Source organism: Porites lutea, chromosome 10, assembly GCF_958299795.1.
Source record: "Porites lutea chromosome 10, jaPorLute2.1, whole genome shotgun sequence".
Lineage (NCBI taxonomy): Eukaryota > Metazoa > Cnidaria > Anthozoa > Scleractinia > Poritidae > Porites > Porites lutea.
The window spans coordinates 4,768,023-4,788,399 of NC_133210.1; the positions used below are offsets into that span (position 1 = coordinate 4,768,023).

Sequence of the window (20,377 nt, forward strand, 5' to 3'; positions counted from 1 at the left end):
GCCTCTGGTCAAAGGTTACAGATTATTTCTGGTAGTTGTGTGACAGAGTTGAGTGAAATTTAAGAAACAAGAGACAGGCAAGGTCATAAAAAGAGAGGGTGTCACGAAAGATGTCCCAACTTGGTTTCATTCCTCAAACTTTTTTTAAAACGGATGTACTTCAGCCAACGAGCGTCATCGTAAATGTCAATTCTCTAATTCTTTCCGCGTGACATCTCTATGCAAACTACACTGTTGTGTTAAGTTTCAAGATGATTATTGAGTGATCGCTTTATATGGTTAGCCATATCGACTATAAACCTTTCTCATCCTTTGAAAGTGTCCTCGCCGGGATTTCAAGCGTGGATATTTATGCACGTGTCTTCAATTAAGATGGAGTTTTGGGCCAAGTCGTCACAAAGACAAAGGAAAAACTCATGGAATGACTACAGCACTCATTATGAAATTTTGTTTACATTTCAAGGTGAGACACTGAAAAAATTAAGCAAAAATTTAATTGTTAATTATTGATACTTTAAGTTTGCTATGTTTCTTAGGTAGATTCGTGAAGTTTATTTCGCAGTAAATAATTTTTGAATATGCTCTACTCGTTACTTAACTGTTTCTCCGACAATTTTCGAACCGGTTGGTCTGATTCATGCCACTTCTTCGTCTTTGCAGTTAAAAGTCGCACTCCCCGCTCGTGGCTGAGTAATTGCAGTGAAATAAGAAATGGTGTATCCCTTACGAAAATTCTTCTGACTGGAAGAATAATTTCATCCCTGAGGAATCTCATAAAAGAAAAAAGTTAACCCCTTAAGAACTCCGAAAATTTTAATACTCACCTGAAAAATTCTACCAATTTTCTTATAAAAACGTTTTAACCGGGGCCAATAACAGCCCATAACCTTTCCTGTTTGAAGGTCGGATCCACACACATCCATCATAGCAAAAGAAAAATAAAGCTGTTTTGTTTGCTATTTGGGTCGGTAATTTGAAACAGGAACTTTCAGGAAATAAATAGAGAATTAGAGTAAATTATATCTCATGGTTGCATGAAGTGAGGCAACTAAGCTTCACGAAGAAAAAAAACATGAATGACGTCAAAGAAGACGACACGTCTCCGCAAAGGGGATTTGCCTACTTCCGTTAAACAGGAATATGACTGACTCATTAATTTCCGATTTAAAAGAGTGTGGATTAGCCTACTTTATATCTTTAAACAACCAGAACCTTCAGACTGAAATGAAGGGAAAAAGTACAATTTCCCTCATTCCATCACTGGGGGTATCGCACGAATATTTTTCTGGGGCGCCGTCTTCCCTTCAAATGGATCAAAACTAGCTTCAAATTTTGTTCATCTTCTTTGTAACCCTAAATTGTGGTTACATTTTAAAGTGTTATTGGGTTTATAACTGATTTGAAAGAGGCTTTAATTTTGTTTCGCCAACAATGCTTCCGTTTTGCCCGGCCGTTTGCTCACTTTGAATGGACCCATAAGTTTCCTTCTAAAGGACCAAAACAGAGATATAAGCATACGTTTTTTACTGTTGCATATGCGGAATCTTTGGATGCGGTCATAATCTCCCCTCTGCTGGTCGACATTCGCTGACACGTACGGACTTCATAAAAGAAAACTGAAAACTTGGCTCCCTGAACTACTTAAGTTTCGTGCTCTCACTTCTTTGAATTCACTTCAGTTTGCCAAATATTTTCTCAAGCAAATAAAAAATTGTAACATGTGACACCAGTAAGCAGTAACAAACACTGGCTCGCAGTTACGTCAGTCCACCCAAAGAACTTCACACCTTTTTCGATGACATCAAAAAGACTTTTATTCATTTGACAGTTACGTTATTTCATATTTGACCTATAAATTAACCCGTCAGTTATACTGTTTATAAATTTTTCATCATTTTGATTAAAATTCGGTTCCAGAAACAAAATTTAACTAAAAAGAAAACAGTGAAGAAAAGAGCAAATGCACGTGGCGTTAACTGACCTCAGCCGATTTCACTGGATCATTGGATCACGGATATAATACCTCACAAATTGAATGCCGCTGAAGCTATAAATAGGTGAAATAAATAGCTTGTCTACAGTTGCGAAACTTCGCTAATACGATTAGCACGTAGAAAAAAATCTTGCAAGTCCAGACTTATCAGTACATAGATCATACGACACTGAGCGCGGCTAGCGCGACACTGCAAGATAAGCTGAAGGTTTAGTGTCTCACGCTGGCATTGCAATTTTCGTATTCAACAGAATATAAATTTTAAATGAAAGCAGTGGAATACACCTTGATGAGAGGTAACGAGAGGGTTCTCAAAGCTTGCAAAAGTATATTATGGTTATAGTCTGTTATTTTTCTCAGAGAAACTCGGAGAGTGAGTGCGGGTGTTTAGCATGGGCGGATTAAGTGGGGGCGGAGGGGGTCCCGCCCCCTTCATTTATCTGACATATTATTTTGTTTCTTGAAGGATTCCTTCTTTCAGAGCCTTAATTTCTGCAAACAAATGCAGCACACTAGAATAAGCCTCGGCCTCCTCTTTCTGAATTATTGTTTTTAGCTTAATCTCATATACATTTCTATTTGTTGTTGAATTCAGCTATTTTGGCTCTTCTCAGCTGCAAGTTTCAAGGCACGCAAGCTACCAGTATCATCACACCTTCACAAAGTTCATTGAGATCGTCCTCACCAACTGGAGTGCAAAACGACAAAACAACTATCTATGCCTCACTTAACCGAACTGAAACGGCGTCGTCATTGACGACGACAGTTATCATGTCTTTTTCTCTTTTTACTCCATCGACGGCAGGTGGAAAAAGAACCTCGACATCTTTGGAATATAATAAGACAGTGACCACATCAAGGATAATTGCGTTACCAACAATGATGTTATCTGTGACGCATACGCTAGCAATTTCATCTGTATCCCTAAGGCAATCTAACCCCACAACCACGCCCTCAGTACCAACGGGGTTACCAACCACTGTGAAAGGTCTTCCCGATGTAAGGATCATTGCAGCGATAGCGGCAATCCTAGGAGCTATTCTCGTCGTGCTATCCGGAATTATTGTGAGTGACAATAAATGCTGACTGCCATGGCCAGTCGGTCAAACTACATAAGTTGGTTCAAAATTAAGAAAAGTGTTCGCAAAACTAATGGGTCATCTCTTACGAGTTTAAGTGCCCGGGAATGTGGGACTCAACGTGTATTATGTTGACTGACATAACTGTTCATTTTTAAAGTTTACTGGAAACGTTTTACGAGGTTTTACTGTCTTGTGGTCGTCAGATCAAATTAGCTCGTACTAATCGGCATCGATATCGCTTGTCACCGAGCACAGACCATTTGAATAGTGGGGGATATACCTTAGCCTACCTTAGCTTAAGAGCTTTCCTAACCATTTTCTCTTCATTGCAAATGAACTCCAGCCGGGTGAATAGAATGGGCAAGTTTAATCCTTTGAGGATTGAAGGACTTACGCTTTTAATGAGGTTTGCCCCAGTTACTATACGCTTAGATTGACCGAAACTGTCCCCACAGCTACACTGTGCATACTGTGTGCTGCACTGTATAATGAGTAAATTATGAGCAGTGATAAATCGTGTAAAAAGGAATTTGTAACAACTGTCCATCGCACTTTTTAATGAATTAAGCGGTGGCAATTTGTAACACTTCCATCGTACTTTGTGATAAACTTTTTGAGAGTGATTCAATTTACTTGGTTAACACTAATATCTTGTCAAAAATGTGAATGGTACCCCATAATCTAAAGTGATGACGTCATCAAGCACGTGACTTACGAATATTGTTTATATCTCCACTTATTTAAAACAATTTATTTCACTTTCATAGTCATTTATTTAAACTATAGATTGTTGGTTGTATGACTCACGGAATTCTGTTGCACATACGCCTTGGGTACAGTATTGTAAAAGGTGGTTTTCATGCAATAGCAACTATGTGATGCACCTTGGATTGACAAGTTATTTGGTTTGAAATCCCAGAAATCCGGCAAATTGTGACAGCTTAGTTTATTAAATAGCGCGATGGACAGTTATCACAAAATTGCGACAGGTATTAGAAACTGCGATGGTTTTTACAAATTGCGACAGATCAGATCAGTCTCTCTCTTTATTCTTAGTCAGGCTGCCTCACTCTCGTATCGGATCTTCATTGTGGCTTCGCGCGCCGCTTCCCACTCGTAAGAAAGTGCACGATGAGGTCTAGTATCATAGTTCAAGAGCTCCTAAAGTCATAACACGCAGTCTTTGTCTAATTTTAGGTTTGGTCCATGTGTTTCGCGCATAACTTGGAGAGAAGACGCTCGTCACGTGTGCAGCCAAGTGAAATGGGTGAAATAAACAGAAGTATTAGTCAAATTTTGTGAGCATGCGCAAGCAAGTTAACTAGCCGATCAGAGGCTTATGACAAACACTGGATTCCAAGTGTAGAGAACGTACTGACTTATTTATTACCTGGTGGTATAATATGTCAAGAGAGGATATTGAATGAGTCAAGAAAGGCCTGTTTCAAAAGAAATAGAGGTTTTGAACGGATGACCCGGACGTTAGCAGAGTTGAAGCTGCTTGGCTAAGTTCTTTGACCACAAGCCCTGGTCATGACAATTGGTCAGGACCTGGTAAAACGACGCCATTGTTACAATGATACGACCAACACTCATTGGCCCAACTGGCCAAAACGCCCTGGGAACGAGGTTGGAAAGTGGGGAGAGGGTATCGCCGGGATAAGCGTATAATACAAAAGCCCGGCGTTTTTTTTTATAGGATTTTTAGAGTTAAATGGGATTCTTAGAAAATTTTAAGATATTTAGGCGATAATGTTTAGAAACTGATACAGTTGTCGTTGTTTTGGCCTTGGTTATGCCATATGACATGTCAAACTGTACTAAGTGCTCATTGTCGTTATCGTTTGTTTGAAAAATAAATATGTAAACGAGACAAACCACTTACATTGTCTAGTAAATGAATTATCATTTGGAATCAGTTTGAAGGTGTTTGCATGCAATTTGACCACATGACCTGTGATCAAATTGTACAGGTCACAAGAATCCCGCATTTTATGCAAATTATGTGATTATTAGAGTCCCCCCCAAAATCGGGATTTTTAGAATACATTTAGAGATTTTTAGAGGTAAAATTTGGATTTTTAGACATTTTTGGAGAATTCCCGGATAGATTTTGGCCATTTTTCGGGATTTTTGTATCTAGGCCTTTGCCGGGATATTTAGGGCTAACAAGATTTCATAGGGTACAAGATCTGACTCGTCCCCAGTCGTCTCTGACAACTCGAAGACGACTGGGAACGAGTCATGTACTGGATAGGCACCCAAACTAAAGGGCCTCACTATTCTGCCTGCCTTGTGCAATTGAAGTCCGCTTTACAGAGTTGTCTACTATATATATTATGTTTATTATGTTTTCTGTAAAGCATCTATATTACAACTCTTGTATATAATATATTTCACAAAGAGACTTAGGTTATATTGCAGCAGTTTCAGAAAGCAAACTTTGTTTGTTGGAGCTGAAACGGCATAGTCCGGCTCAAGCTCTGAGATGTAATGTATAAGTTATAGTGTAATCTTATTGTAAAAGTGTACATACTTAATACCTAATTATACAATTTTCATTAATAGTCCCGGAATAAATGAAAGCTGCTGAACACGGCGGTTAGTTTTGTAGAGCCACTTGGCTTTATTTGTTCGTTTCAAGACTACGTTACCGAAAAAAAAAAACGACGGGCTGTGAGGACGAGAATGATCAGACGGTTCAGTTGACGCACCGATACCCAGGTAGAAGCTCCTGGCCTAGCAGATCAAAACCGTGCGAGTACGAAGGCACCAAGGACTCTGGACTGCGGACTAAGTATAACACACGGTCCACTTCCTTCACTTTGGGTATTTCATCCCGCTCCAAAGAGTACCTAAAGAGCATTCAACATGATTCGAGTGATAGTATTGGAGAGTATAAGTTAGTATAAAGGAAGAAAAACGAGTGTAAAGTGCTTGTAGTTTGTTTTTGTTTTTTTTTTTAGTCTGGGTCGCAATTTTACAAACGAGAGTTCAATGTTGTCGGAAAATGCTTTGAAGACTACATTGAGGACTAGGTTGCTGGGATTTACAATTTTTAAAAGCACGGGAAAGCTTTTGTGGTTCTCTAACGTCATTGTGTCCCAGGGGGTCTCCTTTATATAAACCGTATTAATTGTTGGTTTTCACATGATGTCACTAAAAGTCAACTGAACTAAAAAACTATCGATCCTACCAAGATTTTACTTTCACGATGCATTAGAGCAGCTGAAAACTAATTTTCAAACAAATGTTTGCTTCAAAAGGGTTCTTGGTTTTGTGATAGAGTACGCTTGAATTTCTAAGTTTCTGTGTGACGCGGCATTTACATGACGGCCAAGAGAGCTGTCGTGTAGGTGAAAAAAATTACTTATTTCAGGAAATTTTGTTATCTAAACAGTTCATGTATTAGAAAAAGTATTACTTTAATGTTTATGAGTTTCTCGAAGAATGAATTCACGCTTTTGTAGCAAAACTCGGTAACAGATGTTTCTATTTGTTTCCGTCCGCCATGCTGGAGCCCATCCAGGAGCACCAGCATGGCGTCTCCATACAAGCCAAAAGTTTTTTTAAAAAAGTATAAGTATACGAAATATTCCTCTGATCTGAATCTTGGCGAGGGTCTTTATAATGTACCTCCTTTCATTTCCCAAATTCTGTACTTAATCTACTGAACGGTTTTGATTTTTATTTTGATCTATTTTGAATGGCGCGACACAGAAAACCACCAATAATTGCCGGCTTAAAGGGTATGTTTTTTGCGCCGCTTTGGCAGTTCCGTACCGAGGCCGCGGTTCGTAGTCCTAATTTTGTACTCAGTCCATATTTTTTGTACCTAGTCCGCAGTCCGCAGTCCGCAGTCCTTCTGACTGACCGAAGAAACAGAGACTTGAAACTCCTTCGTAGTCGCGCGGTTCTGATTTCTCGGCTACCTGGTTCGCTTAGCCTGTGTACAGACGTCCTCTCTCCCTCAGAAAAAATCGGGAGAAGAGACTACTCCCCCGATTTTTTCTTAGGGAGGAGGGACGTCTGTACACAGGCTAGGTTCGCTTAACTGATGAAAGCTCGCTTCGCTAGCTGTTGATTTACTGGCAAACCAAACCTTCCTGCTTTTCACGTGCATGGTACTCTGCTGCTAACAAGCCCTTAACAAAACAAGGTCACCGCCATTAAAAAAAATAATAACCTCTGGAACCTAGGGTAGTGTGTTGCCGGTCCTGTGACCACTCCTACCACCCTTCCCCTCCCAAGCGCTGTCCAATCGCGGGCTAACAAATAGCGAAGTTTGTTTGGATCAGTGGACCAGAGGGATGTTTGGAACTTCTTGACGTGCATTGCTGCATATTTCAAGAATGGGCTTGAGTTGCAAAACTATGGATATAGTTTACAAAGTTGCGTTGTTAACCATTACGATCGCTTTTGTTTCTTGCGAACAGTGCGAACCTGTGACGATCGAATCGTGTTCCAATGCCGGCTACACTCTAACTGCAAGATTTCCCGATGTTGACGGACGGCCTTATCAGGACGTACACAAATATCCCCTTAAAATTTACATCCCGCTGTTGGAAACGTGTTCCAGTTTCACCAGTACTATCCTATGTTCGCTTTACGTACCGAAATGTGAGGAAGGTAGAGCAAAGCCTTGGATTCCATGCCGTAAAGTCTGCAGCAAGTTTGTTGCCGAATGTGTTGGCACCCTGCGTTTGGCGGGCTTGTTAGGATTGTTTACAACTCTCTGCGATCTTTTACCTGATGAGAATCCTCAATCAGCGAAAAATTGTTTTTATCCCAGCAATTTTAATGGCCCGACATCCGGAGGTTAGCTTTATTTTGCAACATCTTTTATCACTGTAATATTGTATAAAGTTTTATGAATTATGCATTCTTGAGTTACATAACCATGAATAATGATTAAGTTTTGCAGATTTTCCTTTTTCAGATAAAAATGAAACAGTTTCCTGCTGATTTGCTTTGTGTAACTCTCCAAGATAATAAATTTTGAGTTTCGTCCTGAATTAATAAAATTTCAAAATTCTACATTTTTTCAAGTATTGTGGAGGAAGCCGTGTCCCTATTGTATTTTGGTATTGTAAGAGAGGCATTTTGAGTTCTAATATGCCTTGTTGCAACCAAATTTGTATTGCTAAGTGTCTTGCTCTTATGGAGACATTTTGCATGAAAATTTGGGACAAACTACTGCCTGAAAATGCAAAAAGTCCACTTCCACTGTTGAAGTGCATTGCTCAAAAATATGTTAGTATGTTCCCTAATTTCACTTCTCAGTTAGTCATTAAGACCATGACAAAATATCTAGTAAGCAAATTCTCCTCATCATGATGATAAGAGAATTATTCAGTCGACATAGGATGGCTCAAACCCTCGCTAACTCAGAGCTTGTTGTGGCAACTCGAACCATAATCGATTTCCCCAAGATATCCTTCATACATTTACCGTAATTTTACCCTCAGTAACTCAAACCCTTGATGACTCAAACCTCCTACAAACTCAAAGTAGTTTTTGTTTGGCTACAGATCATTTCTATTTAATTTTACCTTCGATAATTTGAATTTTGAAAATATCATTAAATTATTTTTTAATCTCTTGTTGCCCCTGAAGTAAGCTTTGTATGGTAATTGCATTGCTTCCCCACTTTGAACTCCCAATAACTTGAACCTTTTTAGATTTCCCTAGAGGGTTTGAGTTATCCGAAGGCGACTGTCTTAGAGAGAATGTGTTCATTGATATTACACTACTGTATGGCTCAAAGGTTCAAAAATTCTTTGGTAGGTCCTGTGACAAATGTTTGCCATGATGTCACAGTTCAGACATGTTCGGGTCACCTTCATTATGGCAAAACCTTTATTCCTCCAAGTCTTCAAACTGGACTGGATGAAACTATATTTAGTACAGTCATCAACAGTAAATGCTCAACAGAGCTGGAAAAGTTTCTTTGCTACACACAGTTTCCACCATGTTATCCTAACCGCCCAGCCACGACATCTGTACCATGCAAATCACTCTGTGACGTCATCGACAAGAAATGCTGGAAAGAGTTTAATGCGTTAAGCATTCCTCTACCGGACTGCAATTTCATTTACCCTAGGGAAAATACAGCAACTGGTCTTTGTAACTTAACACAGTGGCCAGCTGCTTGGCCCAAGGAATTCAGACCTTCTCCATATCGTAAGTGCGAAATTAATATTGTATACACAATGAACCTATTACTGATAATACAGTAAAAACCTGCGACTTAGAACCTGGTTTTTAAGAACCTGTTAGGCTAAAATTTGCCAGTTAGGCCCCCTCTAAACAAGAACCTATTTAATTAGCCTAAAATTGAAATAGGTTCTTATTTTCTAAAAGTTAAGAAAAAAATTCTGTCCACCTGGGCATTCAGCATCCTCTTTGGAGACTGGGTGGATAAGGAATAATTTTGGAGGCTGCATGGCCGAGTGGTCAGGGCGTTGGACTCACAATCCGGCAGTCCCTGGTTGGAGTCCCGCTCTGGCCACTTGCTGGATTTGTTCTTGGTCATCCCAAGTTCAAATCCTCAGCTGCACTTGTAAATTATTTAGCCAACTGGTTACCTCCTGCCAGTTGGGGTTTTTAATCTTGTTATGTTGTATTTGAATTATTTGTTTCTATTATAAGGATTTGAGTGGAGTGCCTGTAAACTAGCTGGATAAGCTAAGTGCACTTTCCACTATAAACAAGCCTTTTTTTTTCTTTTTCTTATACTAACTTGTAACTAAATCCTCTTAGACGTATTTTTTTCTTCAGAAAATAAGAACCTATTTAAGAACCTACATAGTCTAAATTTTTGCTAATTACCATTTATGTAAGAACATGTTTAGGCTAACGTGGTAAAATGCAAGTAATCTTAATTATAATTAGTCACGGGTTTTTACTGTACTACATGACGCATTGACCTGCAAGCATGTGGTCAAAATAGTAATTATTGGCCAAGTTTTTTTTTGCATTTTTGTGCACCAAAACAAAGTTAAGGTTCATAAAAATACAAAAAATCAAGGCCAATTTTGATCCATTTTGACTAAAGAAGCAAGGATTCATCATATTGCCAAAAGAAAACGTTTTTCTACAGGAACAAGGCAGGGAATCTCAAGCCTGTGATAGGAAAATTGTTCAAAGAAATAAAACTTGAGACTCCATTGCCTCCCTTCAAGATGATCATGAGTAATGCGTCATCTTCACTTTGTTAATTTGAACATTCTAAGTATAATTTGTTTTTTTATTTTGTCAATTTTTTTAAACAGCTCTTGGATCCTGTGAAGAAATCACTGTCAAATCATGTGCCAATGCAGGTTACAAATTAACAGCCCGATTTGGCAAACAGTTCCAAGATTACAAAGGACAACTCCTCGATAAACTCCTTCCTCTTCTGCAATCTTGTTCACAGCACAGTAGTCTGATCCTTTGCTCTTTGTATCTTCCAAAATGCATTAAAGGAGTTGGCCGACCCATGTTGCCATGCCGACAAGTTTGTCTGGATTTTGCTGAAAAATGTAAGAGTCAACTTCAGTATGCATCAACTCATGGAATGACAGTGGCTCTTTGCGATCTTCTGCCAGTTTTTGATGGGACCTCAGACAAATGCATCATGCCACCAAACTTTCAGTCAAGCAATTTATGTAAGTTAAATATAAATATAAACACTTAATTATTCTCTTCCCCTTGAGGTTTTTCAGAGATAATGAACCAGTATTTCAAATGGCACATAATATGGTTAAGATTCCCATCTGGTAGGAGGTGAACTAGTTGGTTATTTACAGGCTGGCAAGGGCTTTGAACTCAGGAATACAGAGAACAAATCAAGCTAGCCGTCAGAGTGAAACTTGAACTTGTGCCTCCGAAATACAAGTCCAGTGCTCTAACTGCTTGGCCATCCTGCCTCCAGAAGTTGATCTGGGTGAAAAATCATTGGCCTTAATGTTTTAGTACAGCTGTTGAGTGCAGCATGCTGTATGTACAGCTTGTATATAACAAGTCACAGAGCTCAAGGCATGATTTGCATGTTAAATGGTGCTCTTAACAGACCCTTTTTGATAGAGTGTGAGAATGTCATCTCATTCTGCACAATTTCCAATTTGTCATGTTATTGGAAATAAATAAATTTGATTTTTGGCAATCTAAGGAATGTACTTTTCGTGAGCACTGGTTAGCTCAGTTGGTAGAGCACCGGACTCTCATGCGGGAGGTCCTGGGTTTGAACCCCAGATCACAGCAAGGAGAACATGCTAACTTTGCAATGACATCTGCAAATGGTTAGATGTTCTATTCTTCTCGGATAGGGACAATAAATCGTAAGCCCCGTCTCCTGCATCTTCAGTGTTATATGGTCAGTAGGGGACGTTAAAGAACCCACGCACTTGAACAGGGTAGCTGGCCTCGTTTTGTGGGTTGGTGCTTCACACCGGGTTAAATTCATTGCACCTACCCCAATGTACAGAATTGTCCAAGAAAAATGAGTATGAGTAAAATAAGAAATAAAAAGACACTTTATTCTAGATTCATGACAACATGAGGAATTAGTTTTGGGGGCTCTGAATTTGTTTAAAATCTGAGTTAAGCCTTAATCAAACACCGAAGTTTTTTTTATTTTGTCCATAAATTTATATTTGAATTTTTATTAACAGTGCAAGATCGTGCCAGATCACATAATACCAGAAGCCCCTTCAGTCTGATCTGACTCTAAAAGGTTGAAAGAGCTCTGAGTCAAATAGCCTGCTTGGTGGGCGTTGAAAGGGAAAGGGGGATGTCAGGTGCACGAGAGCGCGAGGGTTGCACCCAAATTTCTCCCTTTCTCTCTTAACTTCTGTCAGGCAGGCTGAGTCAAATAAGAAGAGGTACTGAATTTTATCTCTAACAAAAATTTTGACATGTTTCTCATTCTAGTTTCTTCCAGGAATGTCTGTCACAAAATGACATCAAACAAGTGTTCAAATGACCTCCATTACAGCAAAACTTTTGTTCCATCAGATGATCAGAACCCAATTGTGTTAACGGGTCTACAGCGCGTAATAGACTCAAATTGTTCTCCAGATGTCGAGAAATACCTATGCTACATCAGTTTACCGCCGTGCACGCTCAACTCCTCTGTGGTTCACCTTCCCTGTAGAGAGCTCTGTAACAGAGTGAACCGCGACTGTGCAGATGCTTTGAGAAACAACTCTATTCCAGCACTGCATTGTGACTATCTATTTCCTCCAGGAGATGGTGACCGCGATGGATTGTGTGATTTGAAGAAGTGGCCAGCCCCATGGCCGTGGAAAATTCCCGATCCTGTTCCTCCAACCTCAGGTGTGTATAAAGTGGTTTTAAAACGGTGGAATACTTTTCGGAAGCTGTTGTTGTTCCTTGATGACCCTTTTCCGAGGGAAAAACTTAATTTTGTTTTTCGAGTATCTGAGCAACGTTTCCTGAGGTGGAGCCGAAGAAAACACCGGTATTATTGAGTAACATTTAAGCAATAGAAAACGTTTTCCGTGTGATATAAACACGAGAGGAGTTGGGAGAATTCGAGACAGTTATGCAGACCCGAGACGAAATCAACGCTTTCCATAACTGTCGAGAATTCTCCAATCCCCTCGAGTGTTTATGTCCAGCTATGCAAATACAGTGAAAAAAATGTTTTACTGCTTTTATAAATTAACTTTCCCGAGAAAAAACGCAAAACTCTTTGTTATGGCACTGATTAAAAGAGAAATTATCACCAATCACGAAGTCTTGCACGCCTCATTAGTTCTTGTTTTGCGAAAAAAGAGGCTTTCCAAAATTCTGATTTTTCTCGCTTAAAATTGACACAACATGGCAAATCATCTTGACGTCACCACCATGTTTACATACTCTCGTGCAAACACACCTCTCGGCCAATCATAGTGCGCGTGCTATTTCAGTTATTAGAGATATTAAGATTCACGTTTACCGCAAACGGCAAACATCAGACTCAAGTTGAGAATTTCTCAGATTGGAAAATAAGCACATAAAAACAGTCCCGAACGATTCCTATGGTTAAAGCTGGCGTAAAACTACAAGTTTTTGTGTAGAAGCAATAAAGAGAGAACGGAAAATAAGGGGAAAACTTGGTCACATGGTACAAATTCACGTCTGCCGTTTGGTGTAAACTTGAATCTTAATCTCTCTATTTTATAAAATGCACTGCTGCCCTCTGAGAAAACAACGGGAAATATAGGACTACCTTTTCAACGTTCCCGGGAATTTTCCTTTGGAACGCCTGAAAAACGTGTGTTCCATTTTTATCCCAACCGTAATTTCTGGAATTTCTTGGTAAATGGAAGGCGCCCCGTACCGGCTGCTTTTGGTTATCAACCCTCTCTCCTGCCCAAGTAATGTAATAATACTTTTTTATATACAGTAAAAACCCGCAACTAAGAACCTAAAAATACCCCCTATAAACAAGAACCTATTTAGCCTAAGAAATTTAAAACAGGTTCTTATTTTCTAAAATCATACTAGTACATTACAGCTGCATTGCAAGAATCATATTTGAAGCAAAAAAAGCAGATTGCCATTGTTGTAAAAATGTTTTTTTAAGAAAAATGAGTGCAATATATGTAGACTTACAAAGCATACTAAGCAATATGTAGATGTTTTAATTCTTTTTTCTCCGGATTAAGAACCCATTTTAAGAACCTAAATAGCCTAAAATTCTGTTAACTACCATTTATATAAGAACCTCTTTAGGCTAACTCCTAAAAATGTTGGTTCTTAGTTGCGGGTTTTTACTGTATTATAATTGTCCTAACAGCTGGGCCTGCTAAGTGTGTTCCGCTGAAAGCAAAAGTATGTGAAGGAGCTGGTTACGACTACACGGCAAACTTTCCACCAATTGATGGCAAGTCATACCAAGAAATCAAATCAAGAAGTTTGCAGTTTTTCTTGGATTTCCTAAAAATATGCTCACCGTACAGCAAAGCCGTTATGTGCTCTTTTTCAATGCCCAAGTGTGTGGAAGGCGTTGAGCGACCCATACCGCCCTGTCGGAGTGTTTGTCTGGAGTTCGTGGGGAGCTGTCAGAGGTTACTCTCCTTAGCCTCACATGCTGGTTTGTTCAGAGCACTTTGTGATCTCTTACCAGAACAGGATTCCTGGCCAAATACTTGCTTTGTTCCTGACGGATTTAAACGCACTCTTCCTGCTGGTGGGTCAATTTTCAAAGTGATTACCGATTATTAGGTATTTTATCAGTCAAAGGTCCTGTTAGAAAGACACCCTCGGGAAAGGCTAAAAACGTGTCAAAATATCCTCCACTTTCGCCGACACTGAGGTGAACAATTTCTTTAGTATATACCACGCTAGCTGAATAACTAGTGGACTAAAGTTGCTTTATTTTTCTCAATTCCCTGGAAATCTAAAATCTCGCGCTCCGCGCTGTGCATATCAACGCTTACAAAGTCACATGATAACTCAGGTGATTATAATAAATTAAGTCAGACGACGAAGTGAACGAAATCACTTTACACGTTCGACAATCTTTAGTAATAAAATTCCAATGTTTCTGGAATCAACAAGAAGGATCCATTTCAAATCGTAAATGTTTTTTGCTTCTCTTCGTCTACTCGGACGTGAATATTACTTATAGTATATACTTATTACCACGAGGCTTCCCAATCAACTGTAGCTAAACAGCGCGCCGAAACCCATTATTCACTTGTGTGGTATATACTAACAAAGGTCATGTTTAAAATGAATGAGTTTTAATTGGAAACGATTTAGACCTGAGAATAAGTTTGACAAACTTATGCACAACTATCTTTTCTCCTACTTTCAATAATTTCAAGTATTAGTTTTTTCTCTATTTTCTTCAGTTGCCAAACGTGGCGGTACATGCAGCAAAGTTGTCAAACCACAATACTGCACTGCTGATTTACACTATAATCAGACGTTTGTTCCAGAGAGAAACCAGTCTAGTTACTCTGTTCTACAGGGTATTTTGAGCTCCAAATGCTCATCAGAATTTGAAAAGTACCTCTGCTACACATCTGTTCCTCCATGTAAGCCAAATGATCTGTCTGTGTATGTGCCTTGCCGAGATATCTGTGAGCAGGTAAGCAAATATGGTGCCCTAAAGTAACGAGAGTTTTTTTTTTATTATTTCACCTGTATCGCTGTGCATCTCAGACTGAAGTCATTACTCAGTGCCTTTAACCTTACCCGTATTATATTAACCCTTTAAAGGAGCTGTGTCACGAAATTCAGCCAAATTAGGAAATTACAAAATGCCCGTTAAATCAAGAGAAACGTAAAATTAACCGCTTAAAACGTTAAAGGAAGTGAATAGATTCAACAGATGCCACGAATGGGCAAAACTAAAGAAGATTGAAACGGATTGAAATTAGGTTTTTTGAAAACTGTTCAGCCTAACAGAGTTTTTCAAAGTTGATCTCTGCAGTTTGCAACTTCAAAAATAATGCTTGGGAGACATAGTCGTTTGTCTCGAATCTCTGTTTTTGTCATTTCCATGTAATTTCTTTGCTTACTTTAAGTTCCATAGCGATTAAGGGCGAGTAATTGGCAAAATTAAACAAAATGAACTGGACTGCCGTGACACAGCCCCTTTAATTCCCAATAGTGACCAACATCAATTTTCTCCTAACAATATCCATACATTGTCAAGAAGAAAGTCTGTAAGAGTTAATAAAATGATCACAAAGAGAAAGATCTTTGATCTTTTATCAAATTCTCTCAACTAATTCTTAAACGAAATGTATGGAGATCGGTTTGGAGAATTTGTATGTGGATATTGGGTTAATCCAATTTTTACAGGGAGCACTAGCCATAATAATTTATCGGTGATTTTTGCAGGCATGTGAACAGTCTAGAATGTAACAAATCAATTTTCTCTTGCAGGTGAAACGTGACTGCGCCGGGGAATTCGAGAAAGCTGGAATCCTTATACCTGATTGTTCATGGATATATCCAGATGAATCTAATCCCACAGGGCTCTGCAAAGTCGATAAATTCCCAGCTCCCTGGCCTGCGAAAAGAGTTGCTGAAGAAGGTAAGAATCCCCAGTAGTTTAGAACGGAAAAAATATATAATTCAAACGCCTCCTCTGGCGAAAGGGGATTCGAGGAAATTGCCGTTTTAGGTTAATTCTGTGCTGACGTCATTACTTAGTGCCATTACTCATACAGAATGATGCCTCTGTACAGACGCGTACCCAGTCGCTATTTATGTGTTTTGGGGGTTAGAGAAGATTGGGGGTTAGGTTGAGGCGCGCGGAGTCTCATAGGAATTTACGAAGGAAAAATAGCTACCTTCCCATGAGACCTCGCGCGCCTCAATCTAACATCCAATCGTCTCTCACCTCAAAAACGAGCGACTGGGTACGAGTCTGGCCTCCGTAGAGTTATGAAGAAGAAGATATTACCTCAGGGAGAACTGACCGACTGTGATATTTTCTGGTGATTTTTGAAGGCATGGTTAGGAAAACAAAAACAAAAAACTCGAAAAAGCTGGCCCAACTTTTTAAAGTTTCATTATTTTAACCCATTTTTATCCTTGCCTTCAGTAGCAACAGACGAAAGAAAATTAATGCGACGTTTTTGTTGGTCAATGAGATCAAATTGGGCTTTGTACACCGTCAGGTCCACAAAAATATATAACAAAGGACTCCTTCAGGCTTCATTACCATTCCACTCTATAAGCCATGTCTGAATTGACCATTTTTTGAGCATTTTTTTTGTTTTCCACAGCTGCAGGTACAAAGGAGCCTCAGAAATCCTCACCCCGCGGTGGCTTAATCGCCGGAATTGTTATTCTGCTGTTTGTCATAATTGCATCGGTGGGGATTGGTGTAATGTACTTCCGATGGCGTAAAGGCAAGCAGCAGTTTGCTGCACAACGGTTTGAAAACACCCCTGAGCCAAACGATGTGCAACTATGAAAGTTGGTTTCCGATTGAAAAGCTTGCGATAGTGGGTTGCTTCCATAGTCCTTTCTATTAGACCACCGTGACCTTATCTGTTGGGTTTTGGTCGCCCCAATGCCTTCGCTTCATTATATTTGGGGAGAAAGCCCTTAGGATGAGTACTGCGGCTGCACCAGCAACCAGATTTCTTCCTTAGGCGTTGTGGGCCTTGGTGGCCCACTCTAATCGCTATCTCAAACCTTAAACCCAGGCTACACAGGCGATAATATGCTTTGTTGCACAGTTGATACGATTTTGTCCTGCTTCCTGTATCGGATACTGTTTGCTCGAGGGACAAATTTGGCCACAATTTTTGAAAGACAGACCCCAAGATAGACAAGAGACTGGGTTTCGTATTAAAACTGAATAAACGTGGTGGCCAATGAAATCGGTCAACGTGGGTGCGCCCTCCTATTTCAAGACGGGCTTGTGGTCGACTTTCACGCTTCAAAGGAAATATTATATTTTATAACTTACCCTGTGGTATAATCAGTATCACTGACTGTGAATGCTCAAGAAGTCAACAGCTGCTTATAAAACTTGCAAATTCTTAGTTCTTTGTTGAAAGTGACCTAACAATCAATATCCTCTTAAACTAACACTTGTCATCGGTCATTTTCTTGGCCCCTCTGTAACGCGGACATGTCTCTTTGACGGACACTAAAGGTACTTAATTTTAGTTGGAATTGGCCGAGCAGACCAGTGCAGTCTAACACCCTCCGAGTTCTCTATAATTCTTCATATGATACGAAAGTCGAATTCAATAATTGTTTTATTATTCATTCAAAATAATTCCTAGTTTAAAAACATAACTAAAACACGCTTACCTCCATCGATCCATCGATGTTAAGTTCATCTTCGGTAGTGCACGTTTAGGGTTGTTCAGCTCCGCAAATATTCTCCAAATAGCAGATGTCGCCCTTCGAGTTGTCTTCTTGCTGTTCTATTATTTCGCGTAGTTCTTACTCTTGAAACGAGTAAAATGTCCGCCAATTTTTGTTTCCACAACCAAAACAACTCGACTTCGTCCCCATGTTTTCTCGGTTAACGGTGCATTAACCTGCAAAAACGCTGCATTTTTGACGTCATTTCCTCGCTAAACACAAAATTCTTCCAAATTTGGTCATCAGTAACTGGTTATGGTGAATTGTGCGTGTGCTTTTAGCCAATCAGAATCGGGGAAATATTTTGAATGAATAATAAGTTATCTTATTTAACTGCACGTGCACCAAAGTCGAATGTACAATTCCGCTTATGCCTAAGAGAAAACAAACGGTATAATGGTTCACATCTACAGTTTCACGACTGTCAAGTAAGTTCATTTATTACCCAGCGATACTGTATTTATAATCCTGGTATACCTATTTCATGATATTTAAGTATGTGTTATGAATCGTTGTGTTTGTATGTTTTATATATACCATACTTTAGTTTGCATCATCAATACAAACTATCTGAGTTGTTGGGTTTTTGTAAAACACCAAAAAATGTAGGTTATATTTTCAGTGCAAGTGGTGGTTCGTTAAATACGTATCGTTTGTTACACAAAATGCTAAAAATATTATTCGAAAGCCTTAACACCAGCTGACCCCGTGCAGGCAAGTGAACTTGCCCAAAGGACAAGCTTGTGTTTTTTTTTTCGAGCCCTGCTCCTATTTCCTCCTTTTTACGCGGAAAAAGGACACGTATGGACGCAGGCTTTGTAATGATAAGGAAGTTGTTTAAGTTATCCTATTTAACTGTACGTGGACCAAAGACGCATATTAGTTCCTTATTTCCTAATATCAATTACAATTCCGCTTATTCCGCTTTCCGCTTTGGGAGGCAGCGTGGCCGAGTGGTCAGCGCGTCGGACTCGAAATCCGGCGGTCCCGGGTTCGAGTCCCGCTCTGGCCACTTGCTGGATTTGTGCTCGGTCGTCCCGAGTTCAAATTCTCGGCCACGCTTGTAAATAGCCAACTGGTTGCCTTCTGCCAGTTGGGGTTTTTAATCCTGTTATGTTGTATTTGAATTATTTGTTTCTAATATTTGAGTGGAGTGCCTGTAAATTAGCTGGACAAGCTAAGTGCTCTTTCCACTATAAACAAGCCTTTAACCTTTTTTTTTAACCTATGCCTAAGAGAAAATTAGCATTATAATGGTTCACAAGTACAGTTTCACGACTGTTAAGTAAATTCATTTATTACCCAGCGACACTTTAGTTATAATCCTGGTATGATATGTAATTATTTGTCATGAATCGTTGTGTTTATATGTTTTATATACCATAGTTTAGTTTGCATCATCAATAGGTACTATCTCAGTTCTTGGGTTTTTGTAAAACACCAAAAAATGTAGGTTATATTTTCAGTGCAAGTCGTAGTTCGTTAAATACGTGTCGTTTGTTACACAAAATGGTAAAAATATTATTCGAAAGCGTTAACACCACCTGGCCCCATGCAGGCAAGGGAACTTGCCCAAAGGACAAGCTTGTGTTTTGTTTTTCGAGCCCTGCTCCTATTTCCTCTTTTTTACGCGGAAAAAGGCTTTGTAATGATAAGGAAGTGTTGGCAGGCTTTGTAATGATAAGGAAGTTGTTTAAGTTATCTTATTTAACCGCACGTGCACCGGCAAAGTCGCATGTACAATTGCGCTTATGCCTAAGAAAAAATAAGCGTATAATGTTTCACACGTACAGTTTCACGATTATCAAGTAAGTTCATCTATTACCCAGCGACATAATATCTTTTATTTTAATGTTTGTACTGACTAAAAGGACTCAGTCCACAAACTCAAACGGGAGTAGCAGGTTGAACAGCATGGTTAATTCTACCACAGGAAACTGTTTTTCAATAGATTCTACGAAGAGAGATTACTTTTACTTCCAATTTCAATTTTATCGACAGAATTAAAACTAAATACCATCAGTACAGCATAATAAAGAGCACCACAGGAAAATTCGCAATAGCTTTCATTGTAAATGTTAGCGATTAAGGACTTCATCCATTGTCGCAAAGGCAGAATGAACGTTCACAACACTTAAACATCGACAAACAGTTTAATAACATCCATGCCACTCTTTAAAATAAATTTAACGTATATTTAACAATACTGCACATCAAGATTTATCTTGTAACACGCGAGGCTTCAGCCTTCCTTCTTCACCTTTATAAATAAAGTTACTGAAAGTTGAATTGGTCATCAGCTCCGTTAGACAACTTGCGTCTATTTATAATTTACTGACGTCCGTACTCTGATGAGCATAGAATTCCAACAAGCGTTTTCTTTAGAGAATTCTTTGATTTTGAAGAATCGGTATTACTGTCCAGGGAGCCGATTTTACTTACCGGGGGTTATAATAGAACGAGTTTC

At 39.2% G+C, this 20,377-nt stretch overlaps 2 protein-coding genes across 3 annotated transcripts; both read left to right on the forward strand.

The window, feature by feature from the left end:
• The first annotated feature begins 234 nt into the window (after nucleotides 1-234).
• On the forward strand, nucleotides 235-5,694 carry LOC140950210 (uncharacterized). 2 transcript variants are annotated; one of them, XM_073399411.1, is made up of 3 exons: nucleotides 235-463; nucleotides 2,589-3,058; nucleotides 4,273-5,694. In XM_073399411.1, exons 1-3 carry the CDS (start codon nucleotides 352-354, stop codon nucleotides 4,375-4,377), a joined length of 687 nt encoding a protein of 228 aa, XP_073255512.1. In that variant the 5' UTR covers nucleotides 235-351; the 3' UTR covers nucleotides 4,378-5,694. The 2 variants fall into 2 exon arrangements, with proteins under 2 accessions (XP_073255512.1, XP_073255513.1); XM_073399412.1 differs by lacking the exon at nucleotides 235-463 and adding an exon at nucleotides 2,185-2,289.
• A 1,678-nt stretch (nucleotides 5,695-7,372) lies between these two features.
• On the forward strand, nucleotides 7,373-20,199 carry LOC140950045 (uncharacterized). The gene is made up of 8 exons (XM_073399210.1): nucleotides 7,373-7,893; nucleotides 8,863-9,258; nucleotides 10,350-10,724; nucleotides 11,989-12,393; nucleotides 13,862-14,254; nucleotides 14,922-15,160; nucleotides 15,964-16,114; nucleotides 16,812-20,199. The coding sequence occupies exons 1-8, from the start codon at nucleotides 7,428-7,430 to the stop codon at nucleotides 17,000-17,002; spliced, it is 2,616 nt and encodes an 871-aa protein (XP_073255311.1). The 5' UTR covers nucleotides 7,373-7,427; the 3' UTR covers nucleotides 17,003-20,199.
• The last annotated feature ends 178 nt before the right edge of the window (nucleotides 20,200-20,377 follow it).

What these genes read in the sequence shown, in the direction of transcription:
- LOC140950045 (XM_073399210.1), top strand. Translation starts at nt 7,428, where the DNA reads ATGGGCTTGAGTTGCAAAACTATGGATATAGTTTACAAAGTTGCGTTG. An exon ending in GCCGAGATATCTGTGAGCAG is followed by an intron (nt 15,161 to 15,963) that starts GTAAGCAAATAT and finishes TTTCTCTTGCAG; the next exon opens with GTGAAACGTGACTGCGCCGG. An exon ending in GAAAAGAGTTGCTGAAGAAG is followed by an intron (nt 16,115 to 16,811) that starts GTAAGAATCCCC and finishes TGTTTTCCACAG; the next exon opens with CTGCAGGTACAAAGGAGCCT.
- LOC140950210 (XM_073399411.1), top strand. Translation starts at nt 352, where the DNA reads ATGCACGTGTCTTCAATTAAGATGGAGTTTTGGGCCAAGTCGTCACAA. An exon ending in AATTTTGTTTACATTTCAAG is followed by an intron (nt 464 to 2,588) that starts GTGAGACACTGA and finishes TGTTGAATTCAG; the next exon opens with CTATTTTGGCTCTTCTCAGC. An exon ending in TCGTGCTATCCGGAATTATT is followed by an intron (nt 3,059 to 4,272) that starts GTGAGTGACAAT and finishes GTCTAATTTTAG; the next exon opens with GTTTGGTCCATGTGTTTCGC.